The sequence below is a fragment of the Phocoena sinus genome, chromosome 2, assembly GCF_008692025.1.
Source record: "Phocoena sinus isolate mPhoSin1 chromosome 2, mPhoSin1.pri, whole genome shotgun sequence".
Classification (NCBI taxonomy): Eukaryota; Metazoa; Chordata; class Mammalia; order Artiodactyla; family Phocoenidae; genus Phocoena; species Phocoena sinus.
Genome location: NC_045764.1, coordinates 131,581,736 through 131,601,588, shown reverse-complemented (window position 1 = coordinate 131,601,588; position 19,853 = coordinate 131,581,736). Strand labels below are relative to the sequence as shown.

General features: G+C 39.0%; 1 protein-coding gene across 1 annotated transcript; it reads left to right on the top strand.

Annotated features, from left to right (window-relative positions):
- The first annotated feature begins 249 nt into the window (after positions 1 to 249).
- Positions 250 to 19,761, top strand: CNIH1 (cornichon family AMPA receptor auxiliary protein 1). The gene is made up of 5 exons (XM_032622439.1): positions 250 to 473; positions 5,638 to 5,706; positions 9,883 to 9,995; positions 11,069 to 11,212; positions 14,943 to 19,761. Exons 1-5 carry the CDS (start codon positions 393 to 395, stop codon positions 14,968 to 14,970), a joined length of 435 nt encoding a protein of 144 aa, XP_032478330.1. The 5' UTR covers positions 250 to 392; the 3' UTR covers positions 14,971 to 19,761.
- The last annotated feature ends 92 nt before the right edge of the window (positions 19,762 to 19,853 follow it).

Below are 19,853 nucleotides of genomic sequence, written 5' to 3'. Positions count from 1 at the left end.
GATTTATTTACGTATTCATTTCCAGCACTATACTAACTTCTTTCCGTGCTAGTACTATTTTACTCACCTTTGTATCTCAAAGGAGGAGCACAAAAACCTGGAACATACTGGCACTCAGTCAATGAATATTTGTTCAAAGAATAAACGAGCGAAGTAGGCAAGATAAATTAATCCTCTATGCAGACAATACAAATGCATGGCGGACTCCGGCCACCGGAGGGCGCCTTGCACCGGGGCTGGTGCGCAGGCGTGCTGGGAGGGCTGGCGCCCCCGCGGCGGCAGCGGCGGCGGTGTGGGTTGTGGTCGCGGGAAGTGAATGGTTTTACCCAGAGGGCCCTGCGCCGCCTTTCTCCGCTGGCACCGGCGCTGCTCCCTGCTCCTCCTCCCCGGCCATGGCGTTCACGTTCGCGGCCTTCTGCTACATGCTGGCGCTGCTGCTCACCGCCGCACTCATCTTCTTCGCCATTTGGCATGTGAGTAGCCGGGGCCGGGGATAGAAGGGCGAGGTGAAGGCGTAGCCTCTTTTCGCCCCGGGCCCGTGGATAGAAGGGCGAGGTGGCGGCGTAGCCTCTTTTCGCCCCGGGCCCGTGGTCTGGGCGGCCACGGCCCTCGGAGGTCCGCACGCCCGGGAATGGGGCCAGGCCGGGGCGGTGCCGGCCGCGCGGCCAGGGCCCTGCGCGCCCTCGGTCCGCGAACCGGGGGCTGCAGGTCCAGGAGGAGGCGAGGCGTCCGGTGGCTGGCTGGCTGCGCCCGCTGTGTCCCGGCGCAGGCCGCGCGCGCTGCTACTCCTCCCTCGCCGGGTGGGGCGGCCGCGGTCCTAGCGGGCCCTGCGGGACAGCGCTTCGCTGGCCGGCGCCGCATCCCCGCGTTCCCTCGTCCCTCGGGAGGATGTCAAGGGCGCAGAGGGGCGTGCTACGTGCTGAGCTGGAATGAGGTTTGCCGAAATATTATTTAATGCAGATTGCCTTTGTTTTCTGGTGTCCACAGGAGTGTGGCTCAAATGAGGTAGTTATAACCTACTTGAGATAAATTTCCAGCTGTACTTTTCAGGCACTTGTTGGGTGCTCTTCAAGTAGAACCACCGCCCCACCCCCGCTCCCGGCATTGTCTCCTGGTGAACTTTGATGCCGGTTGAATTGATTACTTTGTTGACCGTTATCTCCGAACTTTCCCCCTAAATCATACTTTGGCCGACAGGTTTCTCGAGAGACTTCCTAGCCACCTCTGTGTTCGGAGTAGCTTGATTTAGTAGAGGTGGTTTTAATTCGATTTTGAAAATGCTCAGAAACCTTACGCTTCTCTAGGATAATTTTTTTTTTTTTCTCTTTTACTCACATCATGTTGCAGGACAGAAGCACATCCTTACTGGCCCCTGTAAGGAACAAGTTAAGTTCCCTGTGAAATACAAGAGATTTTAAAGGAATCCTGTTTCTCTAACACAAAATTAGAAGCAGCCTTTTGGACATCAGCATTCATTAAAAATTTATCTTATTTTTTGCTCTGCCCTCCATATTCTAGTACCTTCTGGAATATTGGTCTTAGTTTGAATGATTGGGCATGTTCACTCTCATGTAAATTTTCAGTCAGGTTTCATCATGCCCATAGCAGGGATTTGTTATGGAACATACAGAGGCAGAGTGATTTACGTGGTAGCAGTGTCTTGTGCAAAAAAAAAAAAAAAAAAAAAAAAATCTCAAATCCATTCCCTTTTGCTAAGGAGTGTAATTACATTTATAATTATTTGAAACCCAACTGCTTGTGTAGTGGGGGAATGCTTATGTAGGCTGCTCCCTCAGAATGCTTTGTCAGTAGGAACCCATAACTTGAAGAGCATTTTGGGCTCTTCTTTGGTGGAATAAAGACAATAAGTAAAGATAATTTGGGATGCAAACTAGCTCTGCCTTAGTAAGCCTCTGATGAAACTGAAATGTGTGATTCCCTGCCATTTGTAGATGAGGATTTAATCACTTCCTGCTTGATGGGCACTCTGTTTTCTGAGCTGATGAGGATTCTTAGAAGAGAGCTGTGAATGGCTTACATTTTGAACTAGATTGTGTTTTGCTAAGAAAACCTGAACTGCACTTTAAAGAAAAAAATGGGTAATTTAAATCCATATGTATTGGGGTAATTTAAGTGAATATGTGTTTGGGTGAAGTAGATGATTTTAAGTCCTGTTACAGACTTAAAAATTTGTTTGTACTCCACAGATTAGTGGAGAGCTTATACCCTTGGGGATTTCTAGTAGTTCAGCGGGTTGTGCATCCTTTGGGAAAAAAATAGAAAATTCTAAATAAAGATATAGTTTTAATTTTTCTGTTAACTATGTAACCTTCAGTTTCTTTTTTTCTAACTTTTCTTTTTAAAAATAATTTATTTTTGGCTGCATTGGGTCTTCGTTGCTGCACGCAGGCTTTCTCTAGTTGCAGCGAGCGGGGGCTACTCTCCGTTGTGGTGCGCGGGCTTCTCATTACGGTGGCTTCTCTTGTTGCAGAGCATGGGTTCTAGGCACGCGGGCCCAGTAGTCATGGAGCACAGGCTTAGTTGCTCCGCAACATATGGGATATTCCCAGAACAGGGCTTGAACCTGTGTCTCCTGCATTAGGCAGGTGGATTCTTAACCACTGCCCCACCAGGGAGGTCCCCAATTTATTTTCTTAGGTCATTTTAAGTATCTGTCAGAAGACGCATCTGGAAATTTCAAGTATAAATTCAGAAAATCCAGTTTATGTTAATTGTTGTACGGAGGATTTTTTTATGCTGATGTATACGTGTGTCAGTTTAGTCCTAATTCATGTGATTGATGCTTTTTGGAGAATAGAGTTGGGAGCATAGATTTGTTTGAAAGCTAAAAATGCAGAAGTCATTCCGCAAAGATGTGCATCGAATTTGGAGGTATCCTGAATTGTGTAGTTTGCTATATTTAGGGATTTTTGTTTGTTTGTTTGTTTTGTTTTTGCACTTTTTTGGAAAACTTTGTGAACGTCCTTGTCCAGACCCACAGTCACAGAAGATTTGAAAACCACTAGTTTAAGAATCTTTTCAGAAGAGTTTTGACAACTCTAGCTTATAGCACTCAAACAGAAACCCATTCAGCAACATATGCATTAAAAGATCCTTTGAAATCACCTGAAGAAACTGTGCAGTGGGAAAAAAGTTAAAGCACAAGTTTCATACTCTGCTAGTAAATTGGATCTTGTTATAGGGAAGTAATTGTATTTGCGATCACAGTCCTTGTCTTAAATGTCTAAAATGCATTGGGAATATATCACAGCTAATGTCAGGTAATTGACTGATTATATCCATAAATAATCAGAAATTAGTATCTTCTATTTGTACATTTATATTTTTAACATTTATATGTTTTAGGGGTCATTAGCAAAGGAAAATGCCTTTTGGCGAGTTCTGTACTTTTTTTTTAAGCATAGGGCTAGTTTTCCCTTTTTCCCCCCTTTCATTCAGTAAATATTTGTTTTTAATATTTATTTGGCTGCATCAGGTCTTAGTTGCGGCAGGCGGGATCTTCGTTTCGGCTTGCGGGGTCTTTCGTTGAAGCGTGCGGGCTCAGTAGTTGTGGCACATGGGCTCCAGAGCATGCAGGCTCAGTAGTTGAAGCCCGGGGCACGTGGGATCTTAGTTCTCTGACCAGGGATCGAACCCGCATCCCCTGCATTGGAAGGTGGATTCTTAACCACTGGACCACCGGGGTAGTCCCATTCAGTAAATATTGATTGAACACTTATATAGGTGCCAGGCACTATTTTAAGCCCTGCGACATAGCAGTGAACACAGCAAAAATCTTTGCTCTCATGGAGCTTACATTTTAATGTGTAATTATTTTCCTTCTATTTCTGCTTTCATTAAAATTTTTATTAGGCCAGGTTGGTAATTTTATAAAATTCTAGAAGTTAAAAAACTCATCTTTTTATGAAGCTAACAATTTTAACAGGGTAAGCCAGTATATTAAAAGCTAGAAATATATGACTTCAGTGATTACTGGTAATATTGAGTAGCACTGTCTCACATATAAAAATACTAGTCCTAGCCCACCAGAGCAAGGGCAGATTAAATTCTTTGTCCCCTGGGCGACTGGCGGCAGCAACTAAAATAGCTCCCCCATAAATTCGGGGCCTTTGGCTTCTTACTTTGACACAAAGTGGTGTGTCACCCTTATTTGATTTTTAGTGCATTTTGACTTTGAAGTTCTGTGTTCAGTGACCTTAAATGTTAAAGCCACATTTCTTCTCAGAGTGTGGACAAAAATATTCTTGATTCTTGCTGTTTTTTTTTAATGGTATGATATAAAATTTTTATTTATTTATATTAAAGTATAGTTGATTTACTCTTGCCATGCATTTTATTTGTTTATTATTTATTGGTCACGCCACACGGCATGTGGGATCTTAGTTCTCCGACCAGGGATGGAACTGTGTCCCCTGCAGTGGAAGCACGGAGTCTTAACCCCTGGACCGCCAGGAAAGTCCTTGCAATGCATTTTAAGTGGATGAGATCTTTCTTCCCTTATCATATTTATAACTGTTTCACTCATCACACCATGAGAAGCTGGCCTTACCTGGGCTTTACCCTTCTTCAGTCTTTAGTTTGGTGATCAAATGAAAGGACCTGCATGTGGTAGGAATATACAGAGGACATGAAAGGAGGTCAGATTGATCATTTTTGCAGTGCCCTTAAACAGGCCTGCTCTTGCCTATGTGGTGCCTTAAGGTGAATTAGAATAAGATGCCTCTTGAGGCAGAGGATTAGAAAAGTCCTCCCTCCTGAATAGCCCCTGGTGCAGAGCCCATGCCAGGGTGCTTGGCAGCAGAAGCGTGCATGGCATTGTGCCCTCACCTGGCCTTTTGTTCTGTGCAGAAACTGCAGTACTGTATGTGGTGGTCCTGGCTGTGAAGTTTAATATTCTCTTAGTGTTCCTCTATTCTGAGGCTATTTCTTGAATTTCCAAATCGAAGTAGGACTGTGAAATGTATGTGTTTAGGTACAAATGGGAACAAATTGAAGCATACAAGTCCATTTCTAGTGTCCCGCTGAACACTGTGACAAGGGAGGGGCATGCACAGATGATTAAAAACACTTCACCCTGAGGGGCACACAGTCTAGTGGGGGGACACAAACCTGAACTTAAATCCTCTCCTCCAGTATGAGAAATGCCAGCCTGATAGCGTTATAAAGCCTTGTTCTATGTGGAGATTAGACAGGCGTGCAATTATTTCTGCCCAAGGGAGTTAGGGAGACCTACAGGGAGGAGTTGACATAGGGAGAATGTTTGTTTAGGATAAAGAGGAGCTTCTGTAAATAGTTAATGGCTGGGGGAAAGACTATTTCAAGCAGAGAAAATAACTTTAGTGGAGGCAGTGAAAAAAATTGAAAATTGAAGGTATTTATCACAGTGATATCAGATCATTTTAATGATAACAATATACAAGTGTTTTCAGTTCTTTGAATGTGATTCTAGTTATTTATTAATTACCATATATTGAGCTTACTGTAAACTGGTACATATAAAGTTGCTACACCTGTGCTTTTGTCCTATTAACTTTATTCAGTTATTGTTTGATGGGGCAGGTTTATTGCTGCTTTTTATTAAAGTGAGAGATCCTAACTATTTTATTTTTATTTTAGATTATAGCATTTGATGAGCTGAAGACTGATTACAAGAATCCTATAGACCAGTGTAATACCCTGAATCCTGTAAGTTATAATATAGGCTATTTCTCTAGATTTTTAAACTGTTTTTGCTTTTAACTTGATATCATTTGAAAATGGCCAATATTCTCAGTGGCATGATAAATTTGTACTTTTTGAAGTAGGCAGAATTTTAAAAAATATTCTTTTTCCTGTCCTGCTTGACTATTCTATTATTAATCTGCTGGTGATCTTGTCAGCTGTCATACTAACATTCTTCCAATCTGCTTTTTACATTGTCGGCCAAAGACAGTTGAAAAGGTCAAAAAGATTAAAAGAGTCAAAATTGCATTAAAGGTGTGTACTGCTTTTTAGTTTAATGTTTTAATGCTACATTCATTTCATGGGGAGGGTTAGGGCATTTGTATTTGTAAACTGTTCTGTTCAGTGTGCTTGTTCATATGCCTGTTGAGGTTTATGATTTCATGAAATTTCATATTTTATGCAAATGTTTGCTTGCTGGCCCAGTCAAGTAGGGAAAGCTGTTAAATGCTCATGCATTTAAAAAAATGTTATAGCCATAGGCACTTCGATATTAAATTATTAGGTGCAGTGTTTGAAAGTTGGTTAATATGAAATGACTTTAATAGGTGAGATTATTCTTTTGTGGTAACTTACTCTGAGGTAATCTGTAGGTGGAGTCTTTAGTACCATATCTATTTTTATCTTCGGTTTTGTCTATTCTGGAATTTATTTATTCTTTCAGCAGCTGTTTATTCAGAGCCTTTTAGGTAGATAGCTCTGTTCTTAGGCTCTGGAATTTTGCAGTAAGGCTTACCTTTGGATTCATGGTGTCAGAATTTTGTGGATAACAATTTGTATACAAATGTCTACATAGTTATTTCTGGTATATATCCACTCTAAGTTTCTAAAGCAGACCTGTCTAACACTAAGTTCTGAGCTCTTCTGGATTTAGTTATAATGTGGCCCCCATTGTGCTTAGGGGTTTTATATATATATTTGACTTCATTTAGTTTACAGGAGGATTCTCCTTTAGCCTGTAGGTTTGATTTTTGCCTAACTGGTCAGAAACTGAAAGGTTTTTTGTAAGAAAGCAGTGAGTATGTCTTCAAGAAATAGAATGAAATAATTCATCTTTAAACATTACTTAATGAAGATGAAAACATGTATAGACTTTAGTTGTGTAAAACTGTAAAGCCCTAGCATGCTAGAGGGATTTTATTTAGAAAGGGTCTATAAAGTTGGTTTGCTACTTTTATCATTGTTTCCTAGATAAATAGCCATGATGGAATAGATTCCTGGTTTGTCTTTAAAGAACTGCTGCAGTAAGACTTGATGTAGGTACAATTAAAAGTATTAACTTGCTGTTTCTCTACTCTTATGAAGCAAAATGTGAGCTGAATCTGCTTTTTCACTGGGAAGTAATAATGTTCATTGTAAAACATCTTAACTTACTGTTTAAACTAATTGTTACCAAGAAATTAAGAAACTGAAATTTCTCCTTTTGATAGCTATGTATTAATAGTATTCTATCTTCTTTGGCTTTTCATTACTTCAAATAACCAAATGATGATGAAGATGATAATAGCTGAAATCAGATGAGGGCTTTCCTGGGTGCCAGGCTCTGTGCTAAGCATCTTTACCTGGGTTTTTTCATTCAGTTTTCATGACAATCCTAAGAGGTGAGTATATTATACTCATGAATAGGAGAGTAAACTGAGGCTTAGTGAGGTTCAGGCACTTTGCCCAGGGTCACACAGCTAACATAGAGTCAGAATTCAAACCCAGACAGCCTGATTTTTTTAGGTTTAGAGTCTTGTATTTTCCTAATTTACCATAAACTTAAGAGGGACTAATTTCATTTTAAAATATAGAGTGTGATTTTTGGCTTTTTTTTAATGGAAAGAAATTCTCACTTTGTGCTTGGGACATCCTAATGCTGCAGTGGATTGGAAGGAAGTTTCTACACCAGCACAAGTTGTGTTTTGGATAGGGTGCCGATAATTGGCTTAATAGCAGTGCATCTGACAGTTTTCCCTATTGAAAATTTGTTTTGACAATTCTGCCAAAGTATGGGGGAAGACAAATACCATTATATTTAAAAATGTGAACCTTAACTACAGAATATTAGGATTTGCATGTTTAAGTACTATCATTTCAGCCATATTTGCATGTGCTGTTTATGGATACCAGTTTTTGTGTAAATGTGGGTTCCTAAATGGAATCATTTTGTGCCACTAATGGGGAAATTTCGTCATTAAAGAATGATTGAAGAGGACTGGTCTTCATGAGAGATGCATAGTAAAAGTATCTGGACTGTTTTGAGGAGAAGGGAGGGAGTGTGGCATTTGTTTCATATTAAAACTGGTAGAGGGCTTCCCTGGTGGCGCAGTGGTTGGGAGTCCGCCTGCCGATGCAGGGGACGCGGGTTCGTGCCCCGGTCCGGGAAGATCCCACATGCTGTGGAGCGGCTGGGCCCGTGGGCCATGGCCGCTGGGCCTGCGCGTCCAGAGCCTGTGCTCTGCAACGGGAGAGGCCGCGGCAGTGAGGGGCGCCCGTACCGCAAAAACAAAACAAGACAAGACAAAACAAAAGACTGGTAGAGTTGCAGATTATCTTTATTATCACTCTTATTAAAGAATATTGCTCAAGAGCAGTAAGGATCATGCTTTCAAAATCATTTTCTCCCCATACCCTAGTCTGGAAAACTTGGATGATGATTTGTATTGTTAGATCACTTGGTTTTAGAGGGCCCAAATAGGCTCATTATATTTTAAAGAAAACTCTTGTAATTTAAACTAGTATTATAAACAGCAGCTTTAGTGGAACTCCTAATAAAATGTATTATATATTTTTCTTGGTTTGTCCTGGTTGTAGTCTTTGTGTTCCAAAGATTTTCCTATGGATATTTTCTTGCAGATGTTTAACTTTGATCTTAATTAAATGCTGGCTTAATGGTCCATGTTATTTACATGTTTATATATATGTGCAGAGTTTATCTTGTTATTATATTACTTAAATTTGTAGAAAATATCTGGTTAGTGGTATAGATTAATTGGTTTTACTGGAATTTTATTTCAAATAGTATTAATTAAAAACTTTGCTTTACAGCTTTGAATGGGAAAAGTAATTTGGGAGTACTAGAAAATGGACTTGAATAAGTAATATATTATTTCTACAGCTATAGTTTCCCCTCAGGAAAGATCTGATGGGACAGTGCAGCACATTTGAGAAACTGGCTTTGCAGCTGTGACTTGTAGGAAGCTCTTTGGCTGAAACTTGAAATGGAAGGTTTTAGTATTTATGTTTAACAGAGTCATTAGGCTGAAATCTGTAGGATGAGAAAGATAATTTAAAGTAAAGCATGAACTCTTGGTCATTTTATAAAAAGCATTTTGCTTGAACTAATTTTTCCTCACTTAATACTACCTGCTATCAAAAGATGCATTTTGAGTTCTGAGCTCCTACTGGTCTGCTGTGTTTGTAGCCCTTCATTGGAGAAAGCAGGCTGAAAGAAATAGGAAGGCCTTGTAGGAATGGGAGCTCAGGAACCGGGAGAGTTCCAGTTTCATGGTTCAGATCTTAGTCTTTTCCCTCCTACATTGCAGAAAGCACATCGTTTGCATCTGTGCGTATTAATGTTCTTTCCCCCCGACTGTGCTGAGATTATTGGCTGTTGGCTTTCCATTGAAAAATTACTTTTGTGGTAATGTGATGTGGTTTGCTAAATATTGTATATGTAGCATCCCTGGTTTCTGTTTAAAGGCTTAAAAACACTAATGTGTGAACTTCTAAAGGGGAGTTTTGTTTTTGTGGATTTTTTTATATCATGTTGCATGTGATCAGATATTTCATTTTTGTATTTTCATCATTCTTGAATGGTGGAAAGAAAAAGTATTCTGAGTGATTAGCAAATAACTGTGTTTGAACAATCTGGGTGGTAACTTTGTATAATTTAACCTGTTGCTCTATAAGTTTGGGTTTTAAATTTTAAGTTATATCTTATTCTTTTAGTGCAAGCTGTATCCTCTGGTCAGTTGGCATATAATCCTGCTTTTGTTCAAAAGCTTACTATGGAAATAAAACTCAGTAGCATCTTTCATTTCTGATTCTAGGAAAACTGATTTTTCATTATTGAAACTTAGTTGCCACCTGCTTTCCAAATTAGCAGTTGATTTAATGCCAAGGCATTTTGATAACTGGCTTGTGTTTTTCTTCCAGCTTGTCCTTCCAGAGTACCTCATCCATGCTTTCTTCTGTGTCATGTTTCTTTGTGCAGCAGAGTGGCTTACACTGGGTCTCAATATGCCCCTCTTGGCATATCATATTTGGAGGTAATATTTAGATACACTTCTAATACTTTTCCTAATTAAATTTTAATTATACTATGGTTGATGTGGTTATCTTACATGCTAAATGAAACTAGTTAGCATTTGTTTTTAAAACCACATGGATGCACAAATAACTGTGTTAATACCTCTTATGGAGCTTATGTTATTATTCTTTAAAGGGTTTTTTTTAAAAGTGAGGTATAACTTACATACAATAATGTGTGCTCGTCTAAAGTGTACAGCTCAGTGGATTTTTACATATGGATACACTTGTGAAACTACCGCCCAGATCAAGATATACAGCACTTCCAGCCCCCAGAAGAGTCCCTTGTGCCCCATTCCAATCAGTTAGCCCTGTACTTTCATAGGAGAACCAGTGATCTCTTGCAGCTTAGATTAGTTTTGTCCATCTTTGAACTTCATATAAATCAGATTGTACAGTGTGTGTCTAACTTTTCTCCACGTTTACTTTATGACTTTAAATTTGGTTATTTATAAAAGATTCATATTCCATAACTTCTAAATGTTATATCTGATCTATATAGCATTAGAGTGTTTTGTTTTAGATAGGCATGTCAAAATCTCATTGCCCTTGATTTTAGGAAATACATATGGAAGAAGTATTTAGGAGTAAAGTGGTTTCACATCTGTAACTGGCTCTGAAATGGCTCAGAAAAAAATGTACGTGTATTTAGAGAGAGAACAGAAAAGAGAAGGACAAAGCTGTGTGGTAAATGTGAACATTTGGAATATCTTGGTGAAGTGTTCTTTATGTTAAAATAAAAAGTTGAAAGAAAAAATTGTATTTCCTTTTTACAGTTCTTCTTAATTTTCTTGGATTTCTGAAAGTGTAGAGGAGACCAGATATGACTTGTTTAACCACCTTGTTCTCTGTAGGGGCTCCAGTTTTAAAATTAAGATGATAAAAGGAAAGAACTCCACCTAGAGCTAAAAGTATGCTTCCCAATGTGGACCACCTCTCATTGTAACAAATATTATTTGAGAAGAAGAATGCTCCTTTCCATCCTGAAGGTTAGCTTCCATTCTGAGTGGCTAATCAACTGTGTTTATTACAGGTATATGAGTAGACCAGTGATGAGTGGACCAGGACTCTATGACCCTACAACCATCATGAATGCAGATATTCTAGCATATTGTCAGAAAGAAGGATGGTGCAAATTAGCTTTTTATCTTCTAGCATTTTTTTACTACCTATATGGGTAAGTTTAAAAAACAAAACGAAAATATGATTTCACTTTGCTGCCGGAAACATTTGCAGGCATTATGGTCTGAACACCTTAAAATCCACTTGAAGAATAACTCATGTCTTGAACGGTGGTACTGAAAACGGCACAGTGCACATCAGCAAATTCACACACATTGAATCAACTGGTACTTGTCAAGGCAGCCAACTGATGTGCAGTCAGAGGCAGAAAGTTGGGTCAGGGATGCTGCTTCCAAAGTCTCAGACAGTCAGTGAAGGACAGTCCTCATTCTCCATGGCAGAGCAAGAGGATATGGCTGTGTGCGTTTGCAAAAAAGTTTCTCCTTGGCTTCAGTGTCTGTCTCAAGATTATGTTTAATTTTTTCTTTATCATTCTTCATAAACTGTATGCTCTACCCTTTATTTTCTGGTTTGCATGATCCGAATGGGATGGAGGAAAGAAAAATTCTATCATATAGGATGCTGTAGTTATTTATTTTTTTAATTATTTATTTATTTTTTTGGGCTGCATCGGGTCTTAGTTGTGGCACACAGGATCTTCGTTATGGCACGTGGGCTTCTCTCTAGCTGTGGTGCGTGGGCTCCAAAGTGCAAGGGCTCTGTAGTTTGTGGCGCGCGGGCTCTCTATTTGAGGCACGCAGGCTTAGTAGTTGTGGCGCGCGGGCTTAGTTGCCCCAAGGCATGTGGGATCTTAGTTCCCAGACCAGGGATTGAACCCTCATCCCCTGCATTGGAAGGCAGATTCTTAACCACTGGACCACCAGGGAAGTCCCGATGCTGCAGTTATTGATTTTCCTCCCTTTATACTGTGATGGACTCATATCATCATTCCTCTAGGTCAGGGTTTCTTGACCTTGGCACTGTGATATTTTGGGCAGGATAAATCTTTGTTGTGAGGAGCTGTCCTGTGCATTGTAGGATGTTTAGCAGCATCCCTGGCCTCTGCCCACTAGATGCCAGTAGCTTCCCCCTGCCCCAGTCATAATAACCAGAAATGTCTCTAGATGTTTGCCAGATGCCCTCTGTGGGGCAAAATCAGCCCTGGTTGAGAGGCACTGTTCTAGGTGTACTGTAGGTGGAGGAAAACGGCTGCTTATTAAAACTGGAAATGGACACGGGTGAGTGTGGAGTTATAATTTTTCTTTAAGCTTTATAAATACATTTCCCCCATTTTTTATTGATAAATATTCAACTGGAGAGGAATTTCTACCTGATTGTCAAAATATGAAGAAAACTAGTTTTATTAGATGAAATTTTGGCAGTAATTAAGTTTCTCTTCCCTCTCCTTTTTGTTACTTGAAAACTTGCTTATTTCTTGTTTACATCATACTAGTTTCCATTATGGAAAAGGGTGAAGTGCTAGACTGAAATTTATGGAAAATGTATTTTTATGATTTTACACATTATATTTGTGAAAATGAGTGTCCGTTAGTACACCTAGAGACGTTCATATCTGAAACAAAGATAGTGAAAAAGTTCTGAAAAGTGAAATTCCATGTGTCCTTTTAATTTCTGTTAATTTTCAGTTTTTAGTTTCTATAATAAGTGTCTGGAACAGTGCTGGCATATAGTAGGCACTTAAAACATATTTGTTGAAAGAAGGAAAATAAATGAATGCTTGAATAAATGATAAAATTGGAGATGTAGAGTTGTGGGAAAATGTTCACCAGGAGATGGTGGCACTACATCATTCATTTGTTTTAAATTGTCTATCAACACACATGCATACACACCCGAATCCAGGCGGGAGGCCCAGCCAACACAGTGCCTTGATTGAGGAGAAAGAGAAGGGCAGACACCCAGTCTGGGGGTCATATCAGCCACGAGCCCCCATAAGAGCAGCAAACTAAGTCCCAGGCCTATCGATGGAGTAGGGTATCACCCCCACCTGAAAGGCCTTTCTGAGAAGAGCCAGGGACAGCCAGCTGTCGGCAGGAGGAGAATGGAAACAATCGCCCAGATTGCGAGAGCCCACAAGTCCACTCTGTCTCCATCATCTGTCCTCAGGCCGAGCACCAAGACCATTGACCCATTGGGCCCCCTCCCAGGCTGTCTGTGAACCTCTGTGAGCCCAGCCCTTACAATGAAGCCCATTGTCTGTCTTTAAAAAGCAATAGTAGGGACTTCCCTGGCAGTCCAGTGGTTAAGCTTGCGCTTCCACTGCAGGGAGCACAGGTTTGATCCCTGGTCGGGGAACTAAGATCCCACATGCCAGGCAACGGGGCCAGAAAAAAAAAAAGCAATAGTAATGGATAAACATATTTAATCTGTGGTCCATCCAGGCAATGGAATATTATTCAGAGATTAAAAGAAATGATATATCAAGTCATGAAAATACATGGAAGAAACTTAAATGCATGTTGCTAAGTGAAAGAAGCCAATCTGAAAAGGCTACAGATTGTCTGATTCCAAATATATGATATTCTGGAAAAGGCAACACTATGGAGACAGTAAAAATATCAGTGGTCACCAGGGGTTAGCAGGGAGAGAGGGATGAATAGACAGAGCACAGATAATTTTTAGGGCAGTGAAACTATTCTGTATGATACTGTAAGGGTGGGTACGTTTGCCAAGCAAATATACGTTTGTCAAAACCTGTAGAATGTACAACAGCCAGTGAACCTTAATGTAAACACTGGACTCTAGTTAATGATGTATCAATATTGGTTCAGTTGTAACAAGCATACCACACTAACGTAAGATGCCAGTAATAAGGGAAACTGTGTGTGTCTGTATGTATGTCTGTGTGCTGGGATCGGGAGGTCCATGAGAGGTCTCTTTACTTGGAGCTCAATTTTTCTGTAAACCTAACACTGCTCTTTTAAAAAGTCTATTAATTAGGGCTTCCCTGGTGGCGCAGTGGTTGAGAGTCCGCCTGCCGATGCAGGGGACACAGGTTCGTGCTCCGGTCCGGGAAGATCCCACATGCCGCGGAGCGGCTAAGGCCCGTGAGCCATGGCCGTTGAGCCTGCGCGTCCAGAGCCTATGTTCCGCAACGGGAGAGTAACACAACAGTGAGAGGCCCGCATACCGCAAAAAAAAAAAAAAAAAAAAAAGTCTATTAATTAAATAATGATAACAAAAAATAGTCTATCAAGTTTGCTCACCTCCTTGCTTTGTATTTCCGTTTAGACACACATGCTTTTGAACCGTGCCTCTCCCACCTTGCCCTTCATGTAGGATCAAATGGTTGTTGCTTTTTATTTTGCTTGTTGGTCCCCTTTTCCTTTTTAACCTTGCTGCTATTGCCCAGAACCTTTCTCTAATGGGAAAGTTCCTTGATTGATCATTCCTGTCTGTAAAATGGGGATAATGGTACCTACCCTACCTCCTAGGACCTAACAGAAGGCCTGGCATGAAGTGAGCCCTTGGAGATGCTCACTCCTATTCTTAGACATAGCTCTGGAGCAGTGTGCTGTTTGGATTGCTTCTCTAAGCTCTGATCCCTATTAAGCTTTCAGCTGTGCTGTTCTACTTGCTAAAATTGGAAAGGAAATAGGGGACAACTACAGCACATGCACTGAGCCAATCCTACCTTAGGCAGAAGTCCATAAATGCAGATTAAAATCATACTGTGAACTTGTCATTCATCGGTCTTTCCGTTTTCTGTGATGGTGTGATATCACAAACGAGTTTGCTATATAAAGCAGACTCAACTTTTTGGTGCTCTTAGTTTTTATAATTAGGAATGTTTGAGTTAATAATAGCCTTTTTCTTCTTTTCAGCATGATCTATGTTTTGGTGAGCTCTTAGGACAACACTCAGAAGAACTGGTCCAGTTAAGTGCATGCAAAAAGCCACCAAATGAAGGGATTCTATCCAGCAAGATCCTGTTTCCAAGAGTAGCCTATGGAATCTGATCAGTTACTTTAAAAAATGACTCCTTATTTTTTAAATGTTTCCACATTTTTTGCTTGTGGAAAGACTGTTTTCATATGTTATACTCGGATAAAGAATTTAAATGGAATTACATATAAATTAATATAAAATGATACCTCTGGTGTTGACAGGTTTGAACTTGCACTCCTTAAGGAACAGCCATAATCCCTTGAATGACTGCATTAATTATTGACTATCCTTAGTCCATTGGAAGCTTTTGTTTATAGAAGTTGTAGGCCTCATTTTGGTTTTATTGAAATGCCATTTAATTATAAATTAGCTGTAGATATCAGGTGCTTCTGATGAATTGAAAATATATATCTGACCTGTGGAAACTTCATGGGTTTCCTCATCTATCACATAGGTGATTATATATGGATGCATTAAAAAAAATGAGTGGGATTTTTTTCCCTTTGACTTGAAATATTATCCCTGTATATTGCATGAATGAGAGATTTCCCATATTTCCACCAGAGTAATATACTTGCTTTAATTCTTAAGCATAAGTGAACATGATACAAAAATATATGCTGACTTGTGAAGAATGCATTTAAAGCTATTTTAAATGTGTTTTAATTTGTGAGACATTACTTATTAAGAAATTGGTTATTATACTTAGTGCTCTAATCTGGTGGTGAAGATATTCTTAAGAGTTTGCAAGTACTTTAGATTTTCAAAACTGAATGAGAGAGAACATTGTATAACCGTCCTGCTGTTCCTTTAGTGCAATACAATAAAACTCTGAAATTAAGACTTATTTTCAGTGCATTGTTTTAAAGATTACAAATAGCTATTCTTAAACTTGCTTATTCCAAATAAAGACATATCACTGTCAATTTTTTAAAAAGACAGTAGAGTATTACATTTTTTTTTTAATACCATGCTTGGATCTAAAAAGGAAGATTTTTAAATGGTTTAAGCACATTACCTTCTTTTGTCACTTGACAAGACTCATAAACACTGATGGCACAGCATCATCATTTTTCTTACCAATTAAAAACAATTATTGTGAAAGTTAAAATGTTTAAAATATTTTTTTCCTTTTTGAAACAGCACATTTTAAGGTAAAATGACTTATAAGTTTGGTTTTTTTTGTAAAATAATTATGGCTCGCATGTTTCCGTAAGCATTCTTGTGCTTTATTTGGGATGAGGAAGTTAAGGCAATTGAAAATAGTCTTAAGTGGTTCAAAGTTTCTTCAAGGATCAAAGAAAGAAAACCATAGGCAGAAATTCCACATTAATGATCAAGGGAGTTTATGGATGTGTTTGTGGAAGTCTTACTCTTACCCCTTGAATTAGATGCTGTACTGTTTTATTCTCTACTAGTGAAAAAAATGCCTCTCCACCTTTGGGAGAGTGGCTGTTACTGTTTTGAGATTGGGTAATGAGGGTGAATATGTTGAAGAAGAGGATGTAGAACCAGAAGAGTGAGGAGAGTCCAACCATTTCATAATGAGAGATGCTTTAAAGACCTTGTCTTTTGTAGTCTGGAGCACGCTTCGAGGGATCATCAGTTCATGTGGTAAATTGTTTCCTGAGCCCTTACCAGGCACTGAAGACTCATGATCTGAGTATAAGCAATAATTCAGTTTCTAATCCACCCAGTTGTACCAGCTTGCACTCATTTTTCTTTCTTGTTCACAAAAACTTTTGATCACGAGAGACTTGGCCAAGTCTTCTGTACTTCACATAGGTTTCCTGGGGCAGTTACTTTTGTATTCCTATCAAAGCATTTTCATGAGCCCTTGCTGTCTCTCAGCAAACACCACTTTCCTTTATAAATTAACATACCTTTAATAATGTGTTCCACAGTACTCTCCAGGATTAACGCAAGGTTTACTGGTTGTAATTTGTGAAAGCCACCTTCTCATGCTTCAAAAATTAGATATGTAGTCCTTAGCTGATTCCTCAAAGATGACTGACGATTGAGGTTCACCCATCTCAGTGGTAGATTGTTAGTTCCTAGGCATGTGATTGGGTACCTGGATGCTCTCACAGTATCCACTCATCTTTACCTTTTCCACTGTTTTATGAAATTAAGTCACTTACCAAGAGAAAGCAGAAATATAATATTTGCATTTGACAGTATCCCACTTGTTCTTTCCCTTGCTCTGAGTTTGCTTTGTTCCCCCCATTAATCTGGTTTGGGTGGCCCTAGCCATATTTCTATTTTTCCTGCATGCCCAGCTGAAATGTAGTTAGCCTGGGTTTGTAATCCTTTCCAGCTTTAGTCAGACTGCACCCTGTGTAGCCACAGCTGTTTATTTAGGAATTCTTTTTTCCCTTGTTACAATTACTTTTGCTATCGTGTGATTTGATTTATCCCTAAGAGTGTTCCAACTCTCTGAAACCATTAGTGTAACACACTGTGGTTTTTATCTGTATCAGCAACTGCTTGCTGTTGGTACAGATTCTCCTGCATTAAAAATCTTACATAACAAATGTAGTCTGTTTAGCAGTTATTCTGCTTAGTAATAATACTGTATCATGCCAACATGTCCTGTTAGTGTTAAGGAGGTATGGGGTAGAAACTTAACTTGAATGCCTGAATCTGAATTTTATTAATAATGTTTGATGATTTTCACAATATTTAACTGATAGTACCCACTCCCTATCCCAGGATAGAGGAGAGTTGGGTCACAGGCTGTACATAAACTGCTAATTTGTTTGAAGTTTGAATTACTTTTCATGGGAAGGGGGTAGTGATGGGAAATGACAAGATGATCCACTTTTGAGACATACCAGGTATTACTGAAGCATTTGAGAAGCCTCATGGATTACACCATGAATTGCGAGACCTACCAGTCAAGTTTAGATACCCAGGTAATGGTCTTACACAAAGCAACAGAGTGCATGGCAGTTTGTAGTATGTGTCTTTTAAAGCCTGTTCAGTATTTTCCAGCTTGAGGACCACTTATGTTAATAGCTCTCATCTTCTCTGCAGATCAACAACATATTTTGAAAATATTTCAGATAATTGCATAGAAAGGAAATAAGAGATATAGATACACTTTGAAACTAGCAAATTATTTTCCTTGATACAACACTTCTCTTTTCCTCCAATTATATATATTTATGAACAGTGTTCATGGAATATTATTGCCATAGTACAAAGAATGACTTCTGTGGATTTCTTCTTACACCCTGGAGGAGGGTGGGCTTTCATTTCAGGTATGGCTATAGCATAGCAGCATCAAGCCCATTAAAATAATCTATTTAAAAGTTTTCATCTAAGTTACTTATTTAAAATGTGCATCTCTTAATAATCAGTTGTACAGTATAATTGGAAATCAGAAGTTCTGACAGCCGAAATATTTTAAAACAACACTCTTTTCAAAGGGGAAAGATAGTAATGTCGAATAATTTAAGCTCTTTTGTTCAAACCAGTCATTGATCTGGTCAGACCAGCAGCTAATGAGTCTCTGGCACTAGTATTATAGCTTAGCAGATGGTTCTGAACTAATACTCTGGGGCGGTGCTAAGAGAGAACATGGGGTTCTGTTTCTGGATATGTTGAATAGCTTTCTTAGAACAATTTTACTTTGATTAAAATTAATGGTTTTAAAGCTAAATGTCTAAAAGGAGTAAACAGCTCTGCTGCTTGTTCTGCTTGTTTTTGGAAAATAGTATTAACCACCTAAGGTGATCTGGGGGATCGGAGTGAAGGTTTTACCCTACTTTAGTTTCATTGATGCACATTGTGGAAGATGTAGAGAACATCTTGACATGGAAAAGAATGAATAAGTTAACGTTCATTGTACAGTGCTTTCCTAAATTTCTTTGGTTATGTTCTTATATTCTGGAGAAGAAAAATGTCTTAAATAATAAATTGATGGCTAGGTAGATCTTAAAACTACTAAGGGAAACACAGAATATAGTTAGCCATCTGTGCTCATGGTTTGTTAGATTTAAAATCTAAGTTAACCTCAATGGTGCTGTACACCATCCAAAGACCTGTACACCATGTACAGCCCTTACGTCGTCCTGCCTTCTTAGAGCTTGCTTGCTTTATTTTGCTTTTGTATATTTAATAAAAACTGTCTCAAATGTTTCCTTGTGTAGTTTGTGGATAACAGTGGAGTTTGTGTTGATTCTATTTCAGCAACTAACTGGCTTGTGTATGACCAGGATTCTAGCTGGTCTCTCTGTCTCCCCGCCCCCATTGTTTTGAGGGTTGTCCTGCAGATTAACCAGAGAAAATGCTTTTCCAAGAATGTTGGAATTACATGTTATTAAACTTAATTGGATAATTATATTTGAATAGTGACATCCCATGTTTCTTCGTTTTGGAATAATTGATGTTTTTCCTTATACCTAGTATTAAAATAGTTCAGTCAAGCATTTTAAATGCGGAACGCTTAACAAGCACTTGCAGTGGAAATCGAGATGCGTGCACTTTGAAAATTCAGTTGATTATTAAAGGATTTGATTAGTCCATGCCAATACTTACCTTCCATTTTCTTATGTATTCATGAGTAAGCTATATGTTTATATTGGGAGAAAGCTAATATAAGATTTGGTAATGTCAATTTCAATGACTGTTTAAAGTTTAATCGAATATTGTGATTTTTAAACTGTATTTGGTTATCATACCAAAATCATGAGGAAGGTCAGTCTATTATTGCAGCCTGTACTTTAAAAAAAATAAATAACTTTCTAGCTATAACTTTTGGCATTTTATTACCTTGGGTAAGAAATCCCTAGGGATATGTAATTCTCCCACCTTCCTTAATAGTCTTATAAAACCTTAAGTTC